Below are 19,242 nucleotides of genomic sequence, written 5' to 3'. Positions count from 1 at the left end.
AGGGTCCTCAGTCTCTGTATCTAGATCCTTGCAATCTGCTTATTAGAAAGAGTAGATATTGCAGGCCATATTCTTTCCTCACCCCCCCCCAAAAAAATTGCTAAAACAATATATCCCATCATAGGTTCTCTTCCTACAATGTAACTTCAGCACTGCTCCCATTGAGAGTGTTCCATCCCCTTGAATCTGTGTAAGGTTGTGACTACGGCAGATGTGATACTCTGTGTAGCACTTCCACCTGGCTTTATGAGTATGCTTGCCCAAGGAAGTAACTACCTTGCCGTGAGGAAGCCCAAACAGCTACACGGAGAGATCATGCAAAAACACTTTAGGCAACAGCTCCATCTGAGGTACCCCAGCCAGACTTGTGAGTGAGTGAAAACTTTGTTTCCAGTATGTACAGTGATCATGAAAGTGACCAGTGAGTAGGTCTACAGACCTAATGGGCACACTGTACACTGGGTTTTGATCAGAACTGTTTTTTTTTTTTTTTTTTGGTCCCTTTGTTTATTTTAGTCTTAGTATTGTTTTGTTTTGTTTTGCTTTATTTTTTTATTTTTCTTTTTATCTGATGCTAATATGTTACCACTCAAACATGAGGTCATAATTATATTTCAGGTCTTCAGGTATCAATGAAAATTCACGACCTGTGCAAATTTGATCTATATACATATCTTTAAAAAGATAAGCTTTCCATCTATCTATTTTGCCCCAAGGAGTGCTGTTTGTTTTATTAACCATCTTTGCAAATCTGTGTGAATCAAGCCATCTTTGTTCCTGTTTAGCCCTTCTTGGTCATTATGAAAATTGCAATCTGTTGGCATCTGGAGGGGAAATGCCCTATAACCTGATTGCTGTTAACAGGCAAGCTCTTTAAACACTTCTATCATCAGCCCACGTCTGGAGAGGATAATCTCACTGAACTTCTTACTGATGCTAGTTCCTTTCAGTTGCACATTTTTAATGACTTTGGTTAACGGTATATCCTCTTGGCATTCTTGAGAAACATAATCCTGTTGTGGATTTTCTGACCTCATAATATATCCACTCCAACGGGCAAATATTCCTTTGCCTTTTAATCCCATCCTCTACCATCTGACACAGCAATTCAGCCATTTCAGTGTTGCTTAGCATGGACAATTGCTTCTTCTCAGGCTATAGGAGCTGCTGCTGATGAAGTGTGCCCCATCCACTGATGCTGGTGTCAGGATGTTAGATTCTGTATTCTGTGTAAGTGCCCCACAAGCTAATAAACACTCTCATCCCATTTTATGTTCTGATGCCCTTTTATGAAGTAGCCTCAAAATTTAGTTCTAAGGGGACTCCCACAATCTCTGAAAGTACATGCTGGATAATTCCCCCAGCTACTTTGGGGTATAGTATTTTACTTTTATTCAGGCCAAAAGTCCTTCTGGCTAGGTCTTGCTGAGACTTAGCCAGCCAGGAGAAGTGGTAGGGACAGATACTGAGGAAGTTTTCTATTGACTCGGGAGAAAAACCTATGCAGTTTCTCCCTTCACAATACTTCTAGGTTTCATTGGAAGGGTGGGCCACCTCTGTAATGTTTGTGGATTCAGAGAAATCTTTTTTTATTTAATTGAAACATAGTTGATTGTACGTATCTGTGGGATAGAACGTTGAATATCAATACCTGTGTGCAGTATGTGATGTTCAAATCATTAGTATATTAAACATTATACAATGTAATTGATTTTCATGGCCCTTTACCAATTCCTCCCTTACATTCCCTCCCACTTTCCCACCTCTGGCAACCTCAGTTCTATTCTCTTCTTTTGAAAGTTCAATGTATTATTGTGGTTGTTGTAACTTTCTTTCATTTTTTATTTATTTATTTATTTTTACTTTTTATCTCCCACTGATAAGTGAGAACATGCAGTATTTCTCTTTGTGTGTCAGGCTTATTTTACTTAACATAATTTTCTCTAAGTTTACCCATGTTGCTGTGAATGGCAGTATTTCGTTCTTTTTTATTGCAGGGTAGTATTCCATTGAGTATGTATACTGCCTTTACCTTATCCAGTTATCTGAAGATGGACATTTAGGTTGGTTCTAACTCTTGACTACTGCAAATAGAGCTGCAATAAATATGGGAGTACAGATATCCCTTTGACAGGATGATTTCCATTCCTTTGGGTATACACTCAGCAGTGGGATAGATGGATCATATGACAGTTCTACCTGTAGTTGTTGGAGGAAACTTCATACTGTTTTCCATAAAGGCTGGACTAATTTACAGTCCTGCCATCAATGTAGGATGGTTCCCCTTTCTCCACATTCTTGTCACCATTTGTTGTTCTCCATCTTTTTGATAATCGCCAGTCTAAATGGGGTGAGATGATATCTCAATGTAGTTTTGATTTGCAGTTCCCTGATGCTGAGTGATGTTGAGCACTTTTTCATGTGGCTGTTGGTCATTCAAATATCTTCCTTTGAGTATTGCCTATTCAGTTTCTTTGCCAATTTTCTAATTGGATTACTTGTGTTTTCACAAATATGTAAGATAACTGATTATTTGTTGTCTGTGCTTTTGGGGTAATATTCATAAGTCTATGCCTAGTCCTACTTTCTGAAGTGTTTCCCCGATGTTTTCTTCTAGGCATTTTATAGTTTCAGGTCTTATGTTTAAGTCTTTAATCCATTTTGAGTTGACTTTGATATAGGGTTAGAGGTGTGGGTCTAGTTTCATTCTTTTACATATGTATGTCCAGTTCTCCCAGGACCATTTATTGAAGAGGCAGTCTTTTCCCCAACGTGTGTTCTTGATGCCTTTGTCAAAGATCAGTTGGCTGTAAATATGTGAGTTGATTTCTGGGTTCTCTATTCTGTTCCATTGGTCCATATGTCTATTTTTAGGTCAGTACCATGCTGTTTTGGTTACTATAGCTTTGTAGTATATTTTGAAGTCAGGTCGTGTAATGTAATGCCTCCTGCTTTACTCTTTTTGCTCAGGGCTGCTTTGGCAGTTTGGGGTCTTTTGTTGTTCCATAAAAATGCTAGGATTTTTTTTTTCTATTTCTATGAAGAATGTCATTGGTATTTTGATGGAGATTGCATTGAATCAGTAGATCACTTTGGGTAATATGGACATTTTCACAATGTTAATTCTTCCTGTCCGAGAATGTGGAATGTCTTTCCATCTTTTTGTATCCTCTTTAATTTCTTTCAGCAGTGATTTGTAGTTCTCATTGTAGAGCTCTTTCACTTCTTTCATTAACTTCATTCCTAGGTATTTTATTTTTTTTGCTGACCATTGTACATGGGTGAGCACAGGGATCAAACCCTGAACCTTGATGTTATCAGCATCATGTTCTAACCATAAATGCTACTAATTTTTGCTTATTGATTTTGTATCCTGCAACTTTAATGAAATCATCTGTCAACTATAAGAGGTTTTTTTTTTTTTTTCTTGTAGAGTCCTTAGGCTTTTCTATATATATGATCATGTCATCTGCAGACAGTGACAATTTGACTTCTTTTTCAATCTGGATGCCCTTTATTTCTTCCTCTTGCTTGATTGCTCTGCCTAGTACTTCCAGTACTATGTTAAATAGGGTGGTAAGAGTGGGCATCCTTGTCTTGTTCCTGTCCTCAAGGGAAAAGCTTTTAGCATTTCTTGATTCATGATGACGTTGGTAGTGGGTTTGTTGTATATGACTTTTTTATGTTGATATACTTTCCTTCTATTCCTAATTTGCTGAGAATGTTTATCATGAAGTGATGTTGAACTTTGTCAAATGCTTTTTCTGCATCTACTGAGATGATCACATGGTTGTTTCCTTGATTTTGTTGATGTGGTGTATCTCTGGTGAATGAATCACACTTGATTGTGGTATATAATATTTTTGATGTGTTGCTGTGCTCTATTTGCTAATATTTTATTGAAGATTTTTGCATCTATGTTCATCAAAGATATTGCCCTATAGTTTTCTTTTCTTGTATCTCTGTCTGGTTTTGGTATCAGGGTGATGCTGGTCTCATAGAATGAGTTTCGGAGAATGGCCTTTGTTTCAATTTTTTTGGAATTGTTTGAAGAGAATTAATTCCTCTTTAAAGGTTTAGTACAACTTAGCAATAAAGCATTCCAGCCCCGGCTTTTCTTTGTTGGGAGACTACTGATTACTGCTTCAATCTCATTTTATGTTCCTGGGCTGTTTGGATTTTCTGTGTCTGCTTAGTTCAGTCTTGGTAGCTTGTCCAGAAATTTGTCCATTTCCTCCAGGTTTTCAAATTTGTTGGTGTATACTTGCTTATAATAGTATCTAATGATTCTTTGTATTTCTGTGGTATTGGTTGTAATGTCTCCTTTTACATTTCTAATTTTTGTTATTTGAGACTTCTCTCTTCTTTTTCTTGTTAGCCTAGCTAATGGTTTACCTATTTTGTTTATCTTCTCAAATAAATTAACTTTTTGTTTCATTGATCTTTTGTATCAGTTTTGGGGATATGTATTTCATTTAGCTCTGTTCTGGTCTTAATTATTTCTTTCTATCTAGTAATTTTGGGATTGGATTGTTCTTGTTTTTTAGTTCTTTGAGGTGTAGCATTAGGCTGTTCACTTTAAATCTTTCCATTCTTTGATGTAAGTATTTACTGTGATAAACTTCCCTCTTAGGACTTCTTCTGCAGTATCCCATAGGTTTTGGTATGATATGTCTTTATTTTCATTACTTTCAAGAAATTTTTTGATTTCCTGTTTAATTTCCTTTTGGATCCATATGTCATTCAGTAGTACGTTGTTTAATTTTAATGCTTTATTGGTATAGTTTCCAGAGTTTTGCTTGTTATTGATTTCGAGTTTTAATCTGTTGTGGTCTGTAAAAATACTTGAAATGATTTCAATTTGTTCTTTTTTAATTTGATGAGTTTTGATTTGTGATCTAACTTGTTGTCTATCCTGGAAAATATTCTATGTGCTGATGTGAAGAATGTGTATTCTGTGGTTGTTGAATAAAATGTTCTGTAGATATCCCCCAAGTTCAATTGGTCTAAAGTGTGGTTTAAATCCTGTATTTCTCTGTTGATTTGTTGCCTAGATGATCTGTCCAATGTTAAATTCAGTCTTTTTTTTTTTTACTTGGTGACTGGCCAATAAGGAGATCTGTGACCTTGGTGTTATAAGGCTGTGCTCTAACCAACTGAGCTAATCAGCCAGCCAATATGTCCAATATTGAGAGGGTTTTTCAGGTCCCCAACTGTTAGTGTATTAAGGTCTATTTCTTTCCTTAAGTCTAATAGTATTTGCTTTCTATATCTAAATGCTCCAGTGCTTGGTACATATTTATTATTATTATTTCTCCTTGCTAGATAGATCCCTTTTTCATTATATAGTGGCCTTCTTTGTCTCTTTTTATGTTTTTTGGTTTAAGGTGTGTTTTATCTGATATTAAGAATAGCTACTTCTGCTCATTTTTGGATTCCATTTGCATGGTATATCTTTTCACTCTTAGACTATGTATCTTTACATGTGAGGTGATTCTCTTGAAGAGAGAATATAGTTGGGTCTAGTTTTTTAATCCAATCAATTGGTCTGTGTCTTTTGAGGGGAGAATTTAATCTATTTACATTTAGGATTATTATTGAAAGATATTGACTTACTAATGGCATTTTCTCAATTTTTGTTTGGATGTTTTAAATATCTTTTGTTCCTTTCTTCCTCTTTTATTGTTTGTCTTCCTTGTTTGTTGTTTTTTTTTGAAGTGGTTAGATAAAGTTTCTTTCTCTTCCTTATTTGTATTTTTGCTCTACCACTGGATTTCATTCTTTGTTGTGTATTCACGTATTGATTATTGTTTTTAGATTCCAGATGCAGTACTCCCTTGAGGATTTCTTGTACGGCTGGTCTTGTGGTGGTGAACTCCCTCAGTTTTTGTTTGTTTGGGAAATATACTATTTCTTCCTCGTTTATAAATGATAGCCTTGTTGGGTAGAGTATTCTTGGCTGACAGGTTTATTTTGTTTGTTTTAGTGTTTTAAATATATCACCCCATTCTCTTCTGGCCTCTAGGCTTACTGTTGAGATGTCTGCTGTTGTTCTGATAAGAACTCCCTTATATGTGACTTGATGCTTTTCTCTTGCTGCTTTTAAGATTCTCTCTTTGTCTTTGAGCTTTGCCAGTTTGACTATAATGTGTCTAAGAGAGGACTTTTTTGGGTTGAATTTGTTTGGAGATATTTGTGTCTCCTGGATCTGATGGTCTGTATCTCTCTCTAGTCCTGGGAAGTTTTACACTGTTATTTCAATGAATAGGTTTTCAATGTTTATTTCTTTCTTCTCCACTTCTGGAACATCCATGATTCAGATGTTTGTATGCTTCAGCTTGTCTGCAGGCTCTGTTAGGTTTTATTAATTTTTTTCTTTCTTTCTTTCTTATTTTTATCTGCATGGGTTATTTCAAAAAGGTCATCTTCAAGATCAGAGATCCTTTCTTCTGCTTTCTCTAGCCTGCTGCTTAAGCTCTCAATTGAGTTTTATATTTATCTGAATGAATACTTCACTTCCAGGAGTTCTGCCATATTCTTTTTAAGGCATTAATTGCTTCATACATTTCCTCCTTTGGATCCTGTATACTTTTTCTCATTTCATTGTGTCATCTAACTGAGTCCTCTTGTATCTCATTGATTTTTCTTAAGATCATTGCTAGGAATTCCTTTTCAGTCATTTCAAAAGCTTTTTGCTCTAAAAGGCCTAGAACTTGATAATTATTATATTCTTTTGCTGTCATATTTTCTTGGCTTTTTTTATTTTTATTTTTATTTTTTTTGTTGTATTTCTAGTATCTCTCTGTTGATGTCTAGTCATCTGGTACAGCAGTTGCTTTTTCTATTACTCTGGAGTGGGCTTTGAGGAGATAGACTCCCTCTTGTAGATGTGTTTTATAATGGCAATTGAGTGGAGTGTTTTAGTATTGGTTCCAGGTAGACACAGTAGTGTAGTCTCTGTGTTGGTACTTCAGCTTAATTCAGTGTTGGAATTGTGTTTAAGTGCCTCCATGGCCTAGTCCCTGGGGCACTTGGTGATTCTTTGCTGAGGCTGGTGACACTGTGTTGGTTTGTCTAAGATGTGGGCAAGCTCTCAGGTTCTTGGGAGAAGAGTCTCTGTACGCTGTCTCTCTTTGTTTGTAGTGGGTGACCCTGGAGGGCCTGTTGCACTCTGGCTAGTTCCCCATGACCCTAATGGGTGAACTGGAGTATACTGGTTCTCCTCAGTTTGAATGGGTGACCCTGGGTGGGTTTTCTCTTTCCTCTTTCTTATAGGCAGAGGTTCCTTCTGGGACCTAGCTTCCCCCAGTTGAGAGATGGGTTGGTGGTGATTGGAAATTTTGTTCCTTACTCCATTTGGCTATCCTGAGTTTCTGTACTCTTGTGGGTTCTGTGTGTGTCTCTCCCCATATAAATGCTGTCATGTGGGCTTCACACATACCTCCCACTCCCAGGCATGCTATCACATATGGCAGCATAATTTCCCTTGTGGGTTGGGCCACTGGGTTGCAGACATGCACTTGTTCACCTCTTTTTCTGGCTTCCTTTGGTGACTCTCCTGTCTATGCCAAGGAATTGTCAGCAGGCTACCTGTAACATGACATTGGATGCTGGTGTGGCAGCAAGCCACCCTTGTATTGGCAGTTGCTGTGGTGGGGGATTTCATGGACCACTAGCTCAGCACCAGTGTTTGCAGCAGCAGCAGCAAGTACTGCTTCTGACAAGGTTGCTGGCATGCTGGTCTGGATCCAGAGATATATCTTGGGAGCCAAAATCTTCAGAAGCATTCACCCATATATTTGGATCTTCAGATTTAGAGGTTTTCCCATAGATGATCTGCTTTGGCTGGATATCTTTGACATTAAAAACAATGTTAAATCTTAAGTTTGACTTATAGAAATTTTTCTTTTCCCAATTCACATAAAATGTTCTTTATTATTATTATTATTTTGAGGTATATATTATCTGCAATAAATTGCACATATATAAAATATACACGTGTGAAGCTCCCACAAAAATCAAGATAGTGTACACTTCTATCAGTTCAGAAAGTTTCTTCATCCTCCTCTGTAGGTTTTCTCTCTCATACCTCTTGTCCTACCATGTTCTCAGGCAACCACCAATCATCGTCTGTCAGTATGAATTAGATTGCATTTTCTAGAAATTTATATAAATGGAAACATACAATGTATACTCTTTTGGGTCTGGTTTCTTTCACACAGAATACCTATCTTGCTATTCATCTGTGATGCATCATGTATCAATAGATTATTCCTTTTTCCTGCTAAGTAGTATTCCATTTCACATGTACTACCACTTAGTTCACCTGTTGGTAGACATTCGCATTGTTTCTAGTCTGGTGTGAGTCCAAATAAGGCTGTTATGAATATCTGTATACAAAGTATGTGTTTAATTTTTAAAGAAATTTCCAATCTGTTTTACAAAGGATTTGTAGCATTTTACATTCCCACCGGCAGTGTATAAGTTCCTTCATTTATTTGCCAACACTTGGTATGGGGTATGGTCTGTTTCTGCCTTCTTCTCTTTTTTAATCCTACCCATTTTCCTGGCTGTTAATTACTATTGATATTAATTACTATCTGCTTAATTGCTACTGATGTTGAACATATTTTCCTACACTTAATTCCCACTTACTTATTTTCTTTTGTGAAGTGTCTGCTCAAATATTTTGCCTACATTTTAATTGGTTTATTTCCTTATTATTTTCAGAACTTCTCATAGATTTTGAATAAAAATGCTTCATAAGGTATATGATTTACACAGATCTTCTCTTAGTCTAATGGTTATCTTTTCATTTTCTTAATAGTATATTTTAAAGACCAGAGGTTTTCATTTTAATGTTGTTCAATTTATTAATATTTGTCCTTATAGATCATGCATTTGGTGTTGTAACTAAGAAATCTTTATATAACCTGGGGTTAAAAGGATTTTTAATCACATTTTCTTTTAAGTTTTTATTAAATTAATTTTTTCATTGACAAGTAAAAATTGTATGTGTTTATGGTATACAGCAGATGTTTTGATATATGTATACATTTTGGAATGGGTAAATCAAGCTTTTTAACATAAGCATGATTACCTCATACACTTATTTTTATTTTACTTATTTATTTATTTTGATTGGTACAAACACTTAAAATCTACTCTCTTACCAATTTTAAAATACACATTTTTTAAAAGTTATTATTATTATTTTTCCTTTGTCTCTTTCTGGCCCATGAGTGGCAGACAAATCAATTGTTATGCCTGACACAGACACCTTATACTACTGTTCTGAGCTCAAGATTCTGATCTGTTGAATCTGAGAGGCTAACTAGAGTTCTAGGTTATAGATTACCATGGAGCTATTGTAATTTGTAAAGCTATTAATTTAAAACCCTGTAAGACTTTTTAAGAAAAAAAAATCTTGGCTAGAATGTCATAAGCAGTGAGTTTTATTGCAATACCTGCAGAAGTCAACACAGTAGGCAAAGAAAAAAAAGTTAGAGAGACAGATCAAAAAACATATAAAGCTCTACATGTTAACTTTACTGTTACAGATTCTTATTTTGGTACTAAGGGGGGAAAAAATGGGGAGTTAAAATGACCCCTGTGATGACCATCAATTTAAAAACAGGCATGAGGAAAAATCATGCAGCTGACTGGAGTCTTAGAAAACTTGGCATGGCTTAATGTTCGAAAATCTTATTGTTTCTTATTAATCTTCCAAGAGCAAAGAAGATCTTATAAATCCTGTCAAAGAATGTCAGGAGTTTGGACTGGCATTTTAGGTAGCAGCTATGATGGAGTTTGGATGTGTTGTCCCCCTCCAAACCTCATGTGGAAATTTGATCTCCAATGTGGCAGTGTTGGAAACTGATTGAGTCATGGGGGCGGCTCCCTCATGAATGGATTAACGTTCTCCCTGGGGGAGGAGGGGTAGTGAGTGAGTTCTTGCTCTATTAGTTCCCATGAGAGAGAGAGCTGATTGTTTAAAGAACCCTGGCACCTCCTCTCTCTCTTGCTTCCTCTCACCATGTGATCTGCTTGTACCTGCCAGCTGCCTACCACTTTCCACCATGAGAAGAAGCAGCCTGAGGCCCGTGCCAGATGCAGCTGTCCCAGAATCATAAGCCGAAGAAATCTCCATTCTTTATAAATTACCCAGTTCCATGTATTTCTGTTATAGCAACACAAAACAGACTAATACAGGCTGCTATTCTTACAGATTTTAATTAGACATCATGTGTTTATCATTTAGAATGCTTATTTTTGCTCTTAAAAGATTTCTAAAATCAGCAAAGGAAAAGAACCAAAATATTTATGGATGCAGGTAATCAATAATTTATTGTCTGCTCTAAAATAGCTAGAAGAGAGGACATCAAATGTTCTCATCACAAAAAAATGATAACATTTTTCAATGATGAATGTGCTAATTGCCCTGATTGGATCATCACACATTGTATACATGTATTGAAATATAACTGTGTACCTCACAAATATGTACAATCAATACATTTCAATTAAAAATAAATTTATTAAAAAATTTTAAAAAACAGAAAAAAGGACAAAAGACTTGTATAGATATTTCATAAAACATGATATCAAATGGAAAATAAACATGAATATGTGCTCATAATGGTTACTCCTCATGGAAATGCAAAGCAAAACTACAATGAGATAACACAAAAATGGCTAAAATTAAAAAGTTTTACACCAGGTGTTCATGAGAATGCAGACAACTCAAACTGTCATACGTTGTTTTGAGAGAGTGAGTTAGTACCACCACTGTTTGGTAATATCCACTAAAGCTAAATATATGCACAATCTATGGTCAAGCACGTCTACTCTTTTGTATATGTTATAGAGATGCAGAAAAAAATAGGAGAAAGTTGTCAGAATGACATGTACATTGAAAAAATCAGGTCTGACCATGATGTGCAAAGTGTGTTCCTGCATTAAACCACGAAGTTGAAATCATACATGTATATATTCTCAGAGCTCTATCAAGCTCACAAAGCAGGTGAACAAGCACAGTATATATTTTAGATGATGGATCACAAGAGATGATTGTAATTTAAAGAAAATGGGTCAAATTTTTTGCATTTAACACTATCTTTATTTTTAATAGCAATAAAATTAGGTTACATTAAAGTAGAAAAAACATAAAAGACAGTGAAGTATTACTGATTTCCTTTAACTGAAAAGGGCTCCCTTAGATACGGAGTTCCCAGACACACATCAGTTTCCTGACTTATCCCTGGTCATGTGTGCCCAGTGCAAAAGAAAGGCCTGACTGGGAAATTGAAGGAGCCAGTGGGATATTTCCACATGAGAGAACTCTTGGCAACATTCACAAAACTCACACTTCCACTCTCAAAATCTAGGAACACACCAACCTTGCCCAGAGGTTTCTCTATGTAGTGAGGAAATATTGGGGAGGTTGTCAGGAGACCATAATGATTACCCTCCTTCACACATAACAGAAGAAACATGTCACCAGATCCAATCAGTTTGCTATTCCCCCTTATCCCAGAATCCTTACAGACTCCTAGAGCCCAGTCCCAAGAGTCGTTCACATCCAGCTCCCAGTAATGTTTTCCAGTGGTGAAGCTCTGGGCTCCCCATGCAGCAAAATAGTTAGATCTGTCAGAATTCAAAGACGCATCTTGATGGACATGTCTAAACACCAGACTTCTCACATTGTCAAACAGCCTGATGTTGTGATTGGTTATTTCATTACTGAAGGAAATGTCCACTGTGGAAAGAAGAGAATAAATATTCCAGTTGAAACCAGTTTTTAAATTCTTGTGAAATGAGAGAGTTTACCTAAAGTCTCACTGGAAAATACTGTTCAAGATTAGAGGAATACTTGTACCTGGAAAACTGTTAGATTCAAGGGATGCTTGTATATCCACAGAAGAAATAAATGGCTAACCACAATGAAAACAATTCCTGAAAATTCAGAGATTATAAAGGAGAAGGAGTCATGTGAAAAACTGGAAAATTGTGCATTGCGGCCAAGTCCATTCCTTTAAATGTTACCTTTAAATGTTACCTTCACTGCTTTTCCTCTCTCAAGGCAGGGAACAGGGTGAGGGGAAGGTGAGAGACATTCTTTAAGGATAACACTTTGCCAGGGATATTATAATATGAGAGTTAGGCTAGCAAATTCACATTTAAAATGAAAAGAAAATCTGAATGTGCCTTCTGAGGAGTAATTTCCTTCTAAGAACTATCTGAATTATATGTCTGATCCCACATCAAGCCTAGTCTTTTCCCTGCTAGACTGATTGTGGTCTGTAATGGAGTTCTATATAAGGCCTCACCAACGACCATATTGCCTTACTGCTCTTCATAAATCCTGGTTTCTGCATATCATTATGTAATTTTACTCATGTATTTTTCTAATTACATAGTTATATCTATTAAAATGCACATTATTACAAATGTAATTACTATGAAACTTTAACTAAAAAATATTTTAAAATAAAACACTAACTGAATCACATTATCATTTTACCAGCTTTAATTTAGTACAACTGTAACTATAAATGCCTATTCACAGGCTGCTTTCTTCTCCCAAACAAAAGATCATTAAAGAGGGAAAGATTGCCCATGGAAAACCATTACTGAAGACACTGTGTGGTGGTCCCACCAATGGACTGACACTCACCTCGGAAGCAGTTGAGCTTGTCCATCAGTCCAGTGATGAACCACGCGCTGAGCTCTGGATTCACAAGCTGGGGCAGCTGCACAGACTCACTCCTGAAGAAAAGAAGATTTAGCTACTTAATCTTTCTGGTGCCAGTGTTTAAGAAATGACAGATTACAACTAAAAATACTTCATTAAAACCTTCTCTGATATCGCAGTGTGCATACACAGTCCTGGAATAGGGCTGAGGCCTTCTTAGGGAGTCGTTCTTACTATTCTTCTCTTTCCTCCCCTGCCTCTCAGAGGTACTTGTCTCTTTCACTTACCATCTGCAACAGAGTAGTTTATTCACTTCAATTATGCTTACGATTTTGAATCCTAAAGACAAGGGTAAATGTCTTCTAGAAACTTCTGCATTGGACCTTTCAAAATGTAGATCCCTGAGTCACATAGGAGAAAAAAAATAACACTAACTTCTGATAAAAGAGGATAGGAAAACATATTCAACAATACACAAATGAACACGTGTGTGCACACACAAAATTTATTTTCTTAATAAACTGTTTTACCTTTGTTAGAAACAGCTTGATTGCTTTCACAGCACTCACGGTGCTCCAGTTTGCACTGAAGGCCAGACTTACCTTGTCAATGTGTCTCCAAAGTCCTGTAGAGAGAAAAAGAAAAGCTTAGACTTCTGAAGAAATCGGTTATTCTGCCCATCCAGCCTTTGGTCTTAGGAAAGTTTAGAAGAGTACAAACCACCATCACCCCCACCCTTTTTGTAAATCCATTTTCATCTCTAAGGATAATCCCAGTAAAACATATTGACAGAATGTAGATTCTGAATGAATTCAGAGTCTTGAGCTGATGAAGAAAAATAAATACATTAGTAACTGTGTAGTACTACAAACCACCAGCTGTCTGCAAAGTAGTCTATCCCAGGGCTTGTCCCCAAAGGGTAATGTGTGTTAAATTAAGAGCATTTCAAAACTAGGAATTCAAAACCAAAGGAAAAAGTGAATGTTAGCTTTTACCAAATTAATAGATATTGCTCAGTGGAGATAAAGACTGAATTTACGTGGGTAAGTTGCTCCTTTTCGATTTTTAGAGAAGTGCAGGATAAGAAGGATTGTAGGAAGGAAGATTTCCTGAAAAATAAACTTTTATAGTTCCATGAAGCTTGGTGTTAATGGTCAAGTTAAGAGTTAGTTTACCTCTATTCTTCTCAGATGAGAAAGACCCTCACCATAGATGCAGGAGATGAAGAAATACATCTCTGGTACCAAGTAAATAACGGAGGGCAAAAATGTGAAAGTCAGCTAATATGAAATATTTCAAGGCATTTCCTTAGTTCTTACCTGGAGCAGCTCCACATCTGGTTTATGGCACATTTCTATCAGTTCCTGATACAATTCTTTTAGGTGTTTCCTCTTTTGTGCCATTTTGGCCTCACATCTCTTGAGTTTTTGTAAAATCTCTTCGCGTTCCTTTTTCAGTTTCTCTGTATATTGTTTTTCTTCCTCACAGGAAACTGGATGCAGCTTTCTATACTCACCCCTGGTCATCTCTGCCCGTAGATACACATAGCACTGCAGGGACATAGATTTCCTAGATCACAAATCCAATCCCACTTTTTCCTCCTCCACATAAAGTTATCTCTTTCTCTATGACTCGTTCTCTACCAATCAGCTACACATACCCTAATTCATGTCCTTGCACTTCTCAGAATCCACAAATTCATCCTGCTCCTTACTTCATTTATTTTCTATTATTTATTAAAAATATAAAGAACCAAGGCCTCTCTCAAATTTTATCTAATTCATGAATTCTTGAAACACCTGTAGAAAAACCTTTCAGATTTAATATCTTTAGTATACATCCTCTCAAATCTGAAATACACCTGAAAACAAATGGAAGTTATGATCGACCGTTATATCTTTGCATGTAGTGTATTCTGATATGTTACTAAATTAGTCTCTAGTCTCAGAACTCCTTACTTTACAGTCTGAAGAATCCATCACTCTTAGCAAAAATGATGTATATTATATTCAAGATCAGAAACCATCAGACAAGAAAAAAATATCTTTATAACATTTCTAATCCCAAGCCCTCAGATTGATCTCTATCCTCATTTCTATTTTCCTGTTCTCTAAGGCCATGAGCTCTATATTATCCTGCCATTTTAAGAACATTAATTTTCATTCCATTAGTATCTCCTCATTCATTCTCTTCTTTCTCTCATTTTCCCTAGTTTCACCCCCCACCCCCCCACCTTTGGCCCTTTTTCCTGAGGTTTTCATTATGTTCAGTTTTCTTCTACTTGAACCAATATTATTGCCTAGGTCCTGAGCTATCAGTTTCCACCATCACAGGCACATTTTTAAAATTATTATTCATACCCCTCCTTTTCTCTCCCTAGACCTCATTGTATTGAGCATTATGAAATACCTTCAATTTCCAGGTATATACACTTTAATTTAAAGAGTTCATCTCACACAGAAATATCTGCCTGAAATACCCATGTGTTTTAAACACCTACTTGTCCTTCAGAATTCTGATTGATCTTGAACCTATCTGAGAAATATTTACTGTACACTTTAACAAATATTACATGGAAAAGTTGAATTTTTTTTCCTATTAAAATACATAATACAGACTCTCGTCACATATGAGGATTTCAGTTTAAGTTCCCAATGGAAAAGGGTCTAGCATATCTATGTCAAGCTGGTTCTGAGGGTAGCATTGTTTCATACTTACCATCCACTGGCTTATTATTCTGCTTTCCACAACTAGATTTCTCTGATTTTGTTGAATCTTTTTCCATAAAGTCCTCATATTCTTTATGAGCTTCTCCTGCAAAAGAACTATACATTTGAGCACCATAGATCAAACACCATAGATCTAAGACTTTAACTGATAGAGAGAGACAAGAAATGTCAGATATAAGTACATTAGAGAGAGTGCTACAATCAAAATCCTTCTTTGCTTGCCCTCGCAGAATTATCAATTCTAAGGGATTTTGAACTGTAGAACCGCAAGATGAAATGTAATTATTTGGCTGGGGAAATTGACAAAAGTATCATGTAATATGGCTAATTTTCAGGTAAACATACTGCCTGAAAATCCGTAGAGCCTGGTTAATGGACACAACATTACAGGCTGATAGGAAAAAAGTTCTAGTGATGTATAGTAATCCTAGGCATATGTAATTAACATTTATTTACTGTATGTTCTAAAATGGTTAGAAGAGAGGAGCTCAAAGGTTCTCATCATGAAGAAATGATAAAGTTTTGCAATGATAAATACACTGATTACTCTGACTTGATCTTCGCAAACTGCACACATGTATTGAAATCTAATCTATATCCCATAAATATGTACAATCAGTCATATCAATTAAAAAATTATTTCCTTAAAATCAAATAAAAATCTGAGTCTACTGATGCTAGTCCCCTACTATTTCCAGTGTACTGTTTTTAAAGTTACTTGTCCAGTGTTACTAAATATATTTCCTATATAAAAGCCATGTTGCACTTGTAGTATTAGTAGCTGTACAGTACTTTGAGCATTATCCTGTATAGTCAAAATAATACTAGCCATTAACTTAATCACCCTCTCTTTCAGTGCTATCTGTTAAAGTAGGTATATTTATGTATTTTATTCATGGCTGTATAATTGGATCCTAGAACAGTACCGGACCCTCAGTAAAGAATGAATTAATCATCATCATGACCCTCATCGTCCTTATAATCTCTTAGCTCTACTCTCCTCCAGCTTCCAAAAAGGAAGCTCAGAGGCACCACTTACCCGGTGTTCCTCAGCAGCCTCTTCAATGGAACAGTGTCTGTGAGCCTCGTGCCCCTGAGAGTGAGAGCACAGCACACACAGCAGGTTCTTGTCCTCTTCACAGAAGATCTTCTTTGTCTGCTTGTGGGTCCCACACATGTGTTCCTCGGAACTCAGGAATTGCCAGAGACTGGCTTTTCTGGCAATGGCCACCAGATTCTTCAGAAGAATATTGGTTTTGAAATCTGTTGCCTGTGATGGTTCCCTGCACATTGGGCAAGGGGAAGGGATTTGGGCTTCTTCCCAGGAAAGGCAGAGACATGGCCTACAAAAGCTGTGCCCACAGCCTATGGTGACTGGGTCTATAAGGTAGTTAATGCAGATGAGGCAGGTGAGTTCTTTCTGGAAGGCTTGTGAGATGTCCGAGTCCATTTTCCTGAGGGAAGAAAATCAGAACAGTTTACTCCTCTGCTCTGGAAAGACAACATCCTAAGCAAGAATTTACTCAGTTTCTGACTCAGTAATAAACTTCTATCTAGAGCAAGATGGGCTTTATCTTGTATATGACACAAATGGAAAACTGGGGTACAAAGAGATCTCTCGAGCTTTGCAGAAAACTTTTCTGGTTGCCTAACAAACATGCATCAACATTGCCAAAACCATTTCTGTGCCATAAATGTATCACATTTTGTTGAAACAGTAGTTTCCTACAAATTGCAGGAACTGCAGAGGTTTGACTCAATCTGCAGCTACAGGAGGAAGGACCGGATTGATCTGAAAATGAATCATACTGCTCATTGCCAGTCACTGGTTTAGCAAAGACCTTGTGACTGAGCTTTAACCTCATTATTTCATTTAATTATCATAGATGTTATACCATTTTTTGTTGCTGTTTTGTTTTTTCTTTTTTGTTTTAACCATTATATCTTGATGACTGTTCCAATATGACTGTACTAGTAAGTGTTGCAGCAGAATGCATACTTTTGACCAAAATTAAAATCAGCTAACCAAAGAGTCATTGTTTTCTAAATAACTATGGTAACTCAATCAACAACCGTTTTCTGATATGTTTACTGTTCCAGGAACTGTCTATCAACCTGAAGATATAATGCTACGACAACCTTACAAACAGATAATGAAAGTTTCAAAAAATAAACAAGTTGATAAAATGCAGTAGTGTTCAGAATGCCACTGACTTCAAAGTCTTTCATCTCTCACCCATGATCCAAAACATGCCTTTCTTGCAACCCATTGATAAACACGTATAAGAAACTTATATATTGAAGACATATTCATAAAACCAAATTTTGTCCTTAGATATTGTTTGTCTCTAATAGATATCTACCCCAAATCAATTTTTGAATACATAAGAATAATAAGGATTATGCTAAACTTTGTAAATCAAATCATATTTCAATCAGCCTGTTTAAATATTAATGTGCGAAGTTGTTGAATTTGTTCTCCTATTTCATTATCTACACCCCTGCATTCAAACTGGCCAATAATTAAAGAATTAAAAGACTAATATCTTCCAAGTCTTTTAAACCATAAGGCATTCTTTCACATTATGAGAAAAAGTTAATTATCATGTAATGAAAATTTACTTTAAAAATGGGTTCCTCATTTCTACACTAAATAAATGCAGGTGACACTCTCATTCCTGAGATTTCTTCATAAATATCAGTGTCACTTTTTTTTTCAGGCTTACACATTTTCTGTCTTCTTTAGAATTTAAGTCAATAAACCGAAGTATCTAAAGACATAAAATAACCACAATCAAAAGCAAAATTTTCCTAATTATTTTATGCTTTATTTAGTTATATGTTGAATATATTCCCTTTTATATATGTACTTGAATGCACCACTTGTAAAGTAGGATATAATACATGTGCAACCTACTTGTAGAATAAAATGTCCCAAATCAAATTATAGGATCAACCACAAGTACAAAATTATAAGATCTCTGGCAGCTATTTTTGAGTCCTTACTATAGAGATGAACCACCCCCAAATATGTAAAACAATAAACAAAAAAAATATTAATTCAAAAACATGAAACGAGATAGTACAATAGTTTTGTTTACAAATAGGTTATAAGAATGGAGTCATTTTTACTAAGAAAACATCATTTCATAGAAAAAATCTGTTTGCTGATTTATAAATTAAAATTATGTTTCTTGTTTTGGTTTTAGAAAGTAGTAGAATTTCATTTCTGTAAATTGTGTGCTCACCTAAGGAATATATCTGTGGTCTTACCAATGCTTTCTGTAGAAGTAATAATATGAAGTCAGCTCAGGGATCAGGGCTTCACAGTGCAGCAGTGATAGCTTTCAGAAGTGTCCAAAGCCAGGTGAGTTCAAAAGGCACTCTGTCTGTTCTGGAGAAGAATGAGCTGGGCTCCTTGAGTGTCCTTTTATTGAGTCTCTGAAGACCACACCTATTCATCCAAGTGATTACATTTCAGGGGTCATCAGAAGGGTGTTAACATGGATGATTAGGTTTCTTCAGGACAAAGAAAAGATCGATTTGACACCTTGGCTAATTTCCATAAACAAGCATCTTCAAACATCATCTCATCAAGAATCACAAATTTATCAACAATTAAATCCCCAAATGGTGACTTTATACCTAAAACAAATTTTTTTTTTGATTAATGATGTATTAGTCTGTTTTTGTTGCTTATAACAAAATACTTGAAACTGGGTGATTTATAAAGAAAATGGAATTTATTCCTTACAGTTTCTGAGGTTGGGAAGTCCAAAGTCCATGTGGTGGTGGTGACAGTGACTCAGGGGTCTCACA

The 19,242-nt window shown here is 36.0% G+C and overlaps 1 protein-coding gene across 1 annotated transcript; it reads right to left on the bottom strand.

The window, feature by feature from the left end:
• Positions 1-11,264: 11,264 nt before the first annotated feature.
• Positions 11,265-16,873, bottom strand: LOC134376225 (tripartite motif-containing protein 43-like). Its single transcript, XM_063094850.1, has 6 exons — positions 16,463-16,873; positions 15,413-15,508; positions 14,014-14,244; positions 13,297-13,319; positions 12,677-12,768; positions 11,265-11,758 (listed from the first exon to the last, which is right to left on the bottom strand). Exons 1-6 carry the CDS (start codon positions 16,871-16,873, stop codon positions 11,265-11,267), a joined length of 1,347 nt encoding a protein of 448 aa, XP_062950920.1.
• Between the last annotated feature and the right edge of the window lie 2,369 nt (positions 16,874-19,242).

Source organism: Cynocephalus volans, chromosome 4 (assembly GCF_027409185.1).
Source record: "Cynocephalus volans isolate mCynVol1 chromosome 4, mCynVol1.pri, whole genome shotgun sequence".
In the NCBI taxonomy this organism is placed as follows: domain Eukaryota; kingdom Metazoa; phylum Chordata; class Mammalia; order Dermoptera; family Cynocephalidae; genus Cynocephalus; species Cynocephalus volans.
Note: the sequence above shows the minus strand (reverse complement) of the source record. Positions and strands in the feature narration are given on the sequence as shown.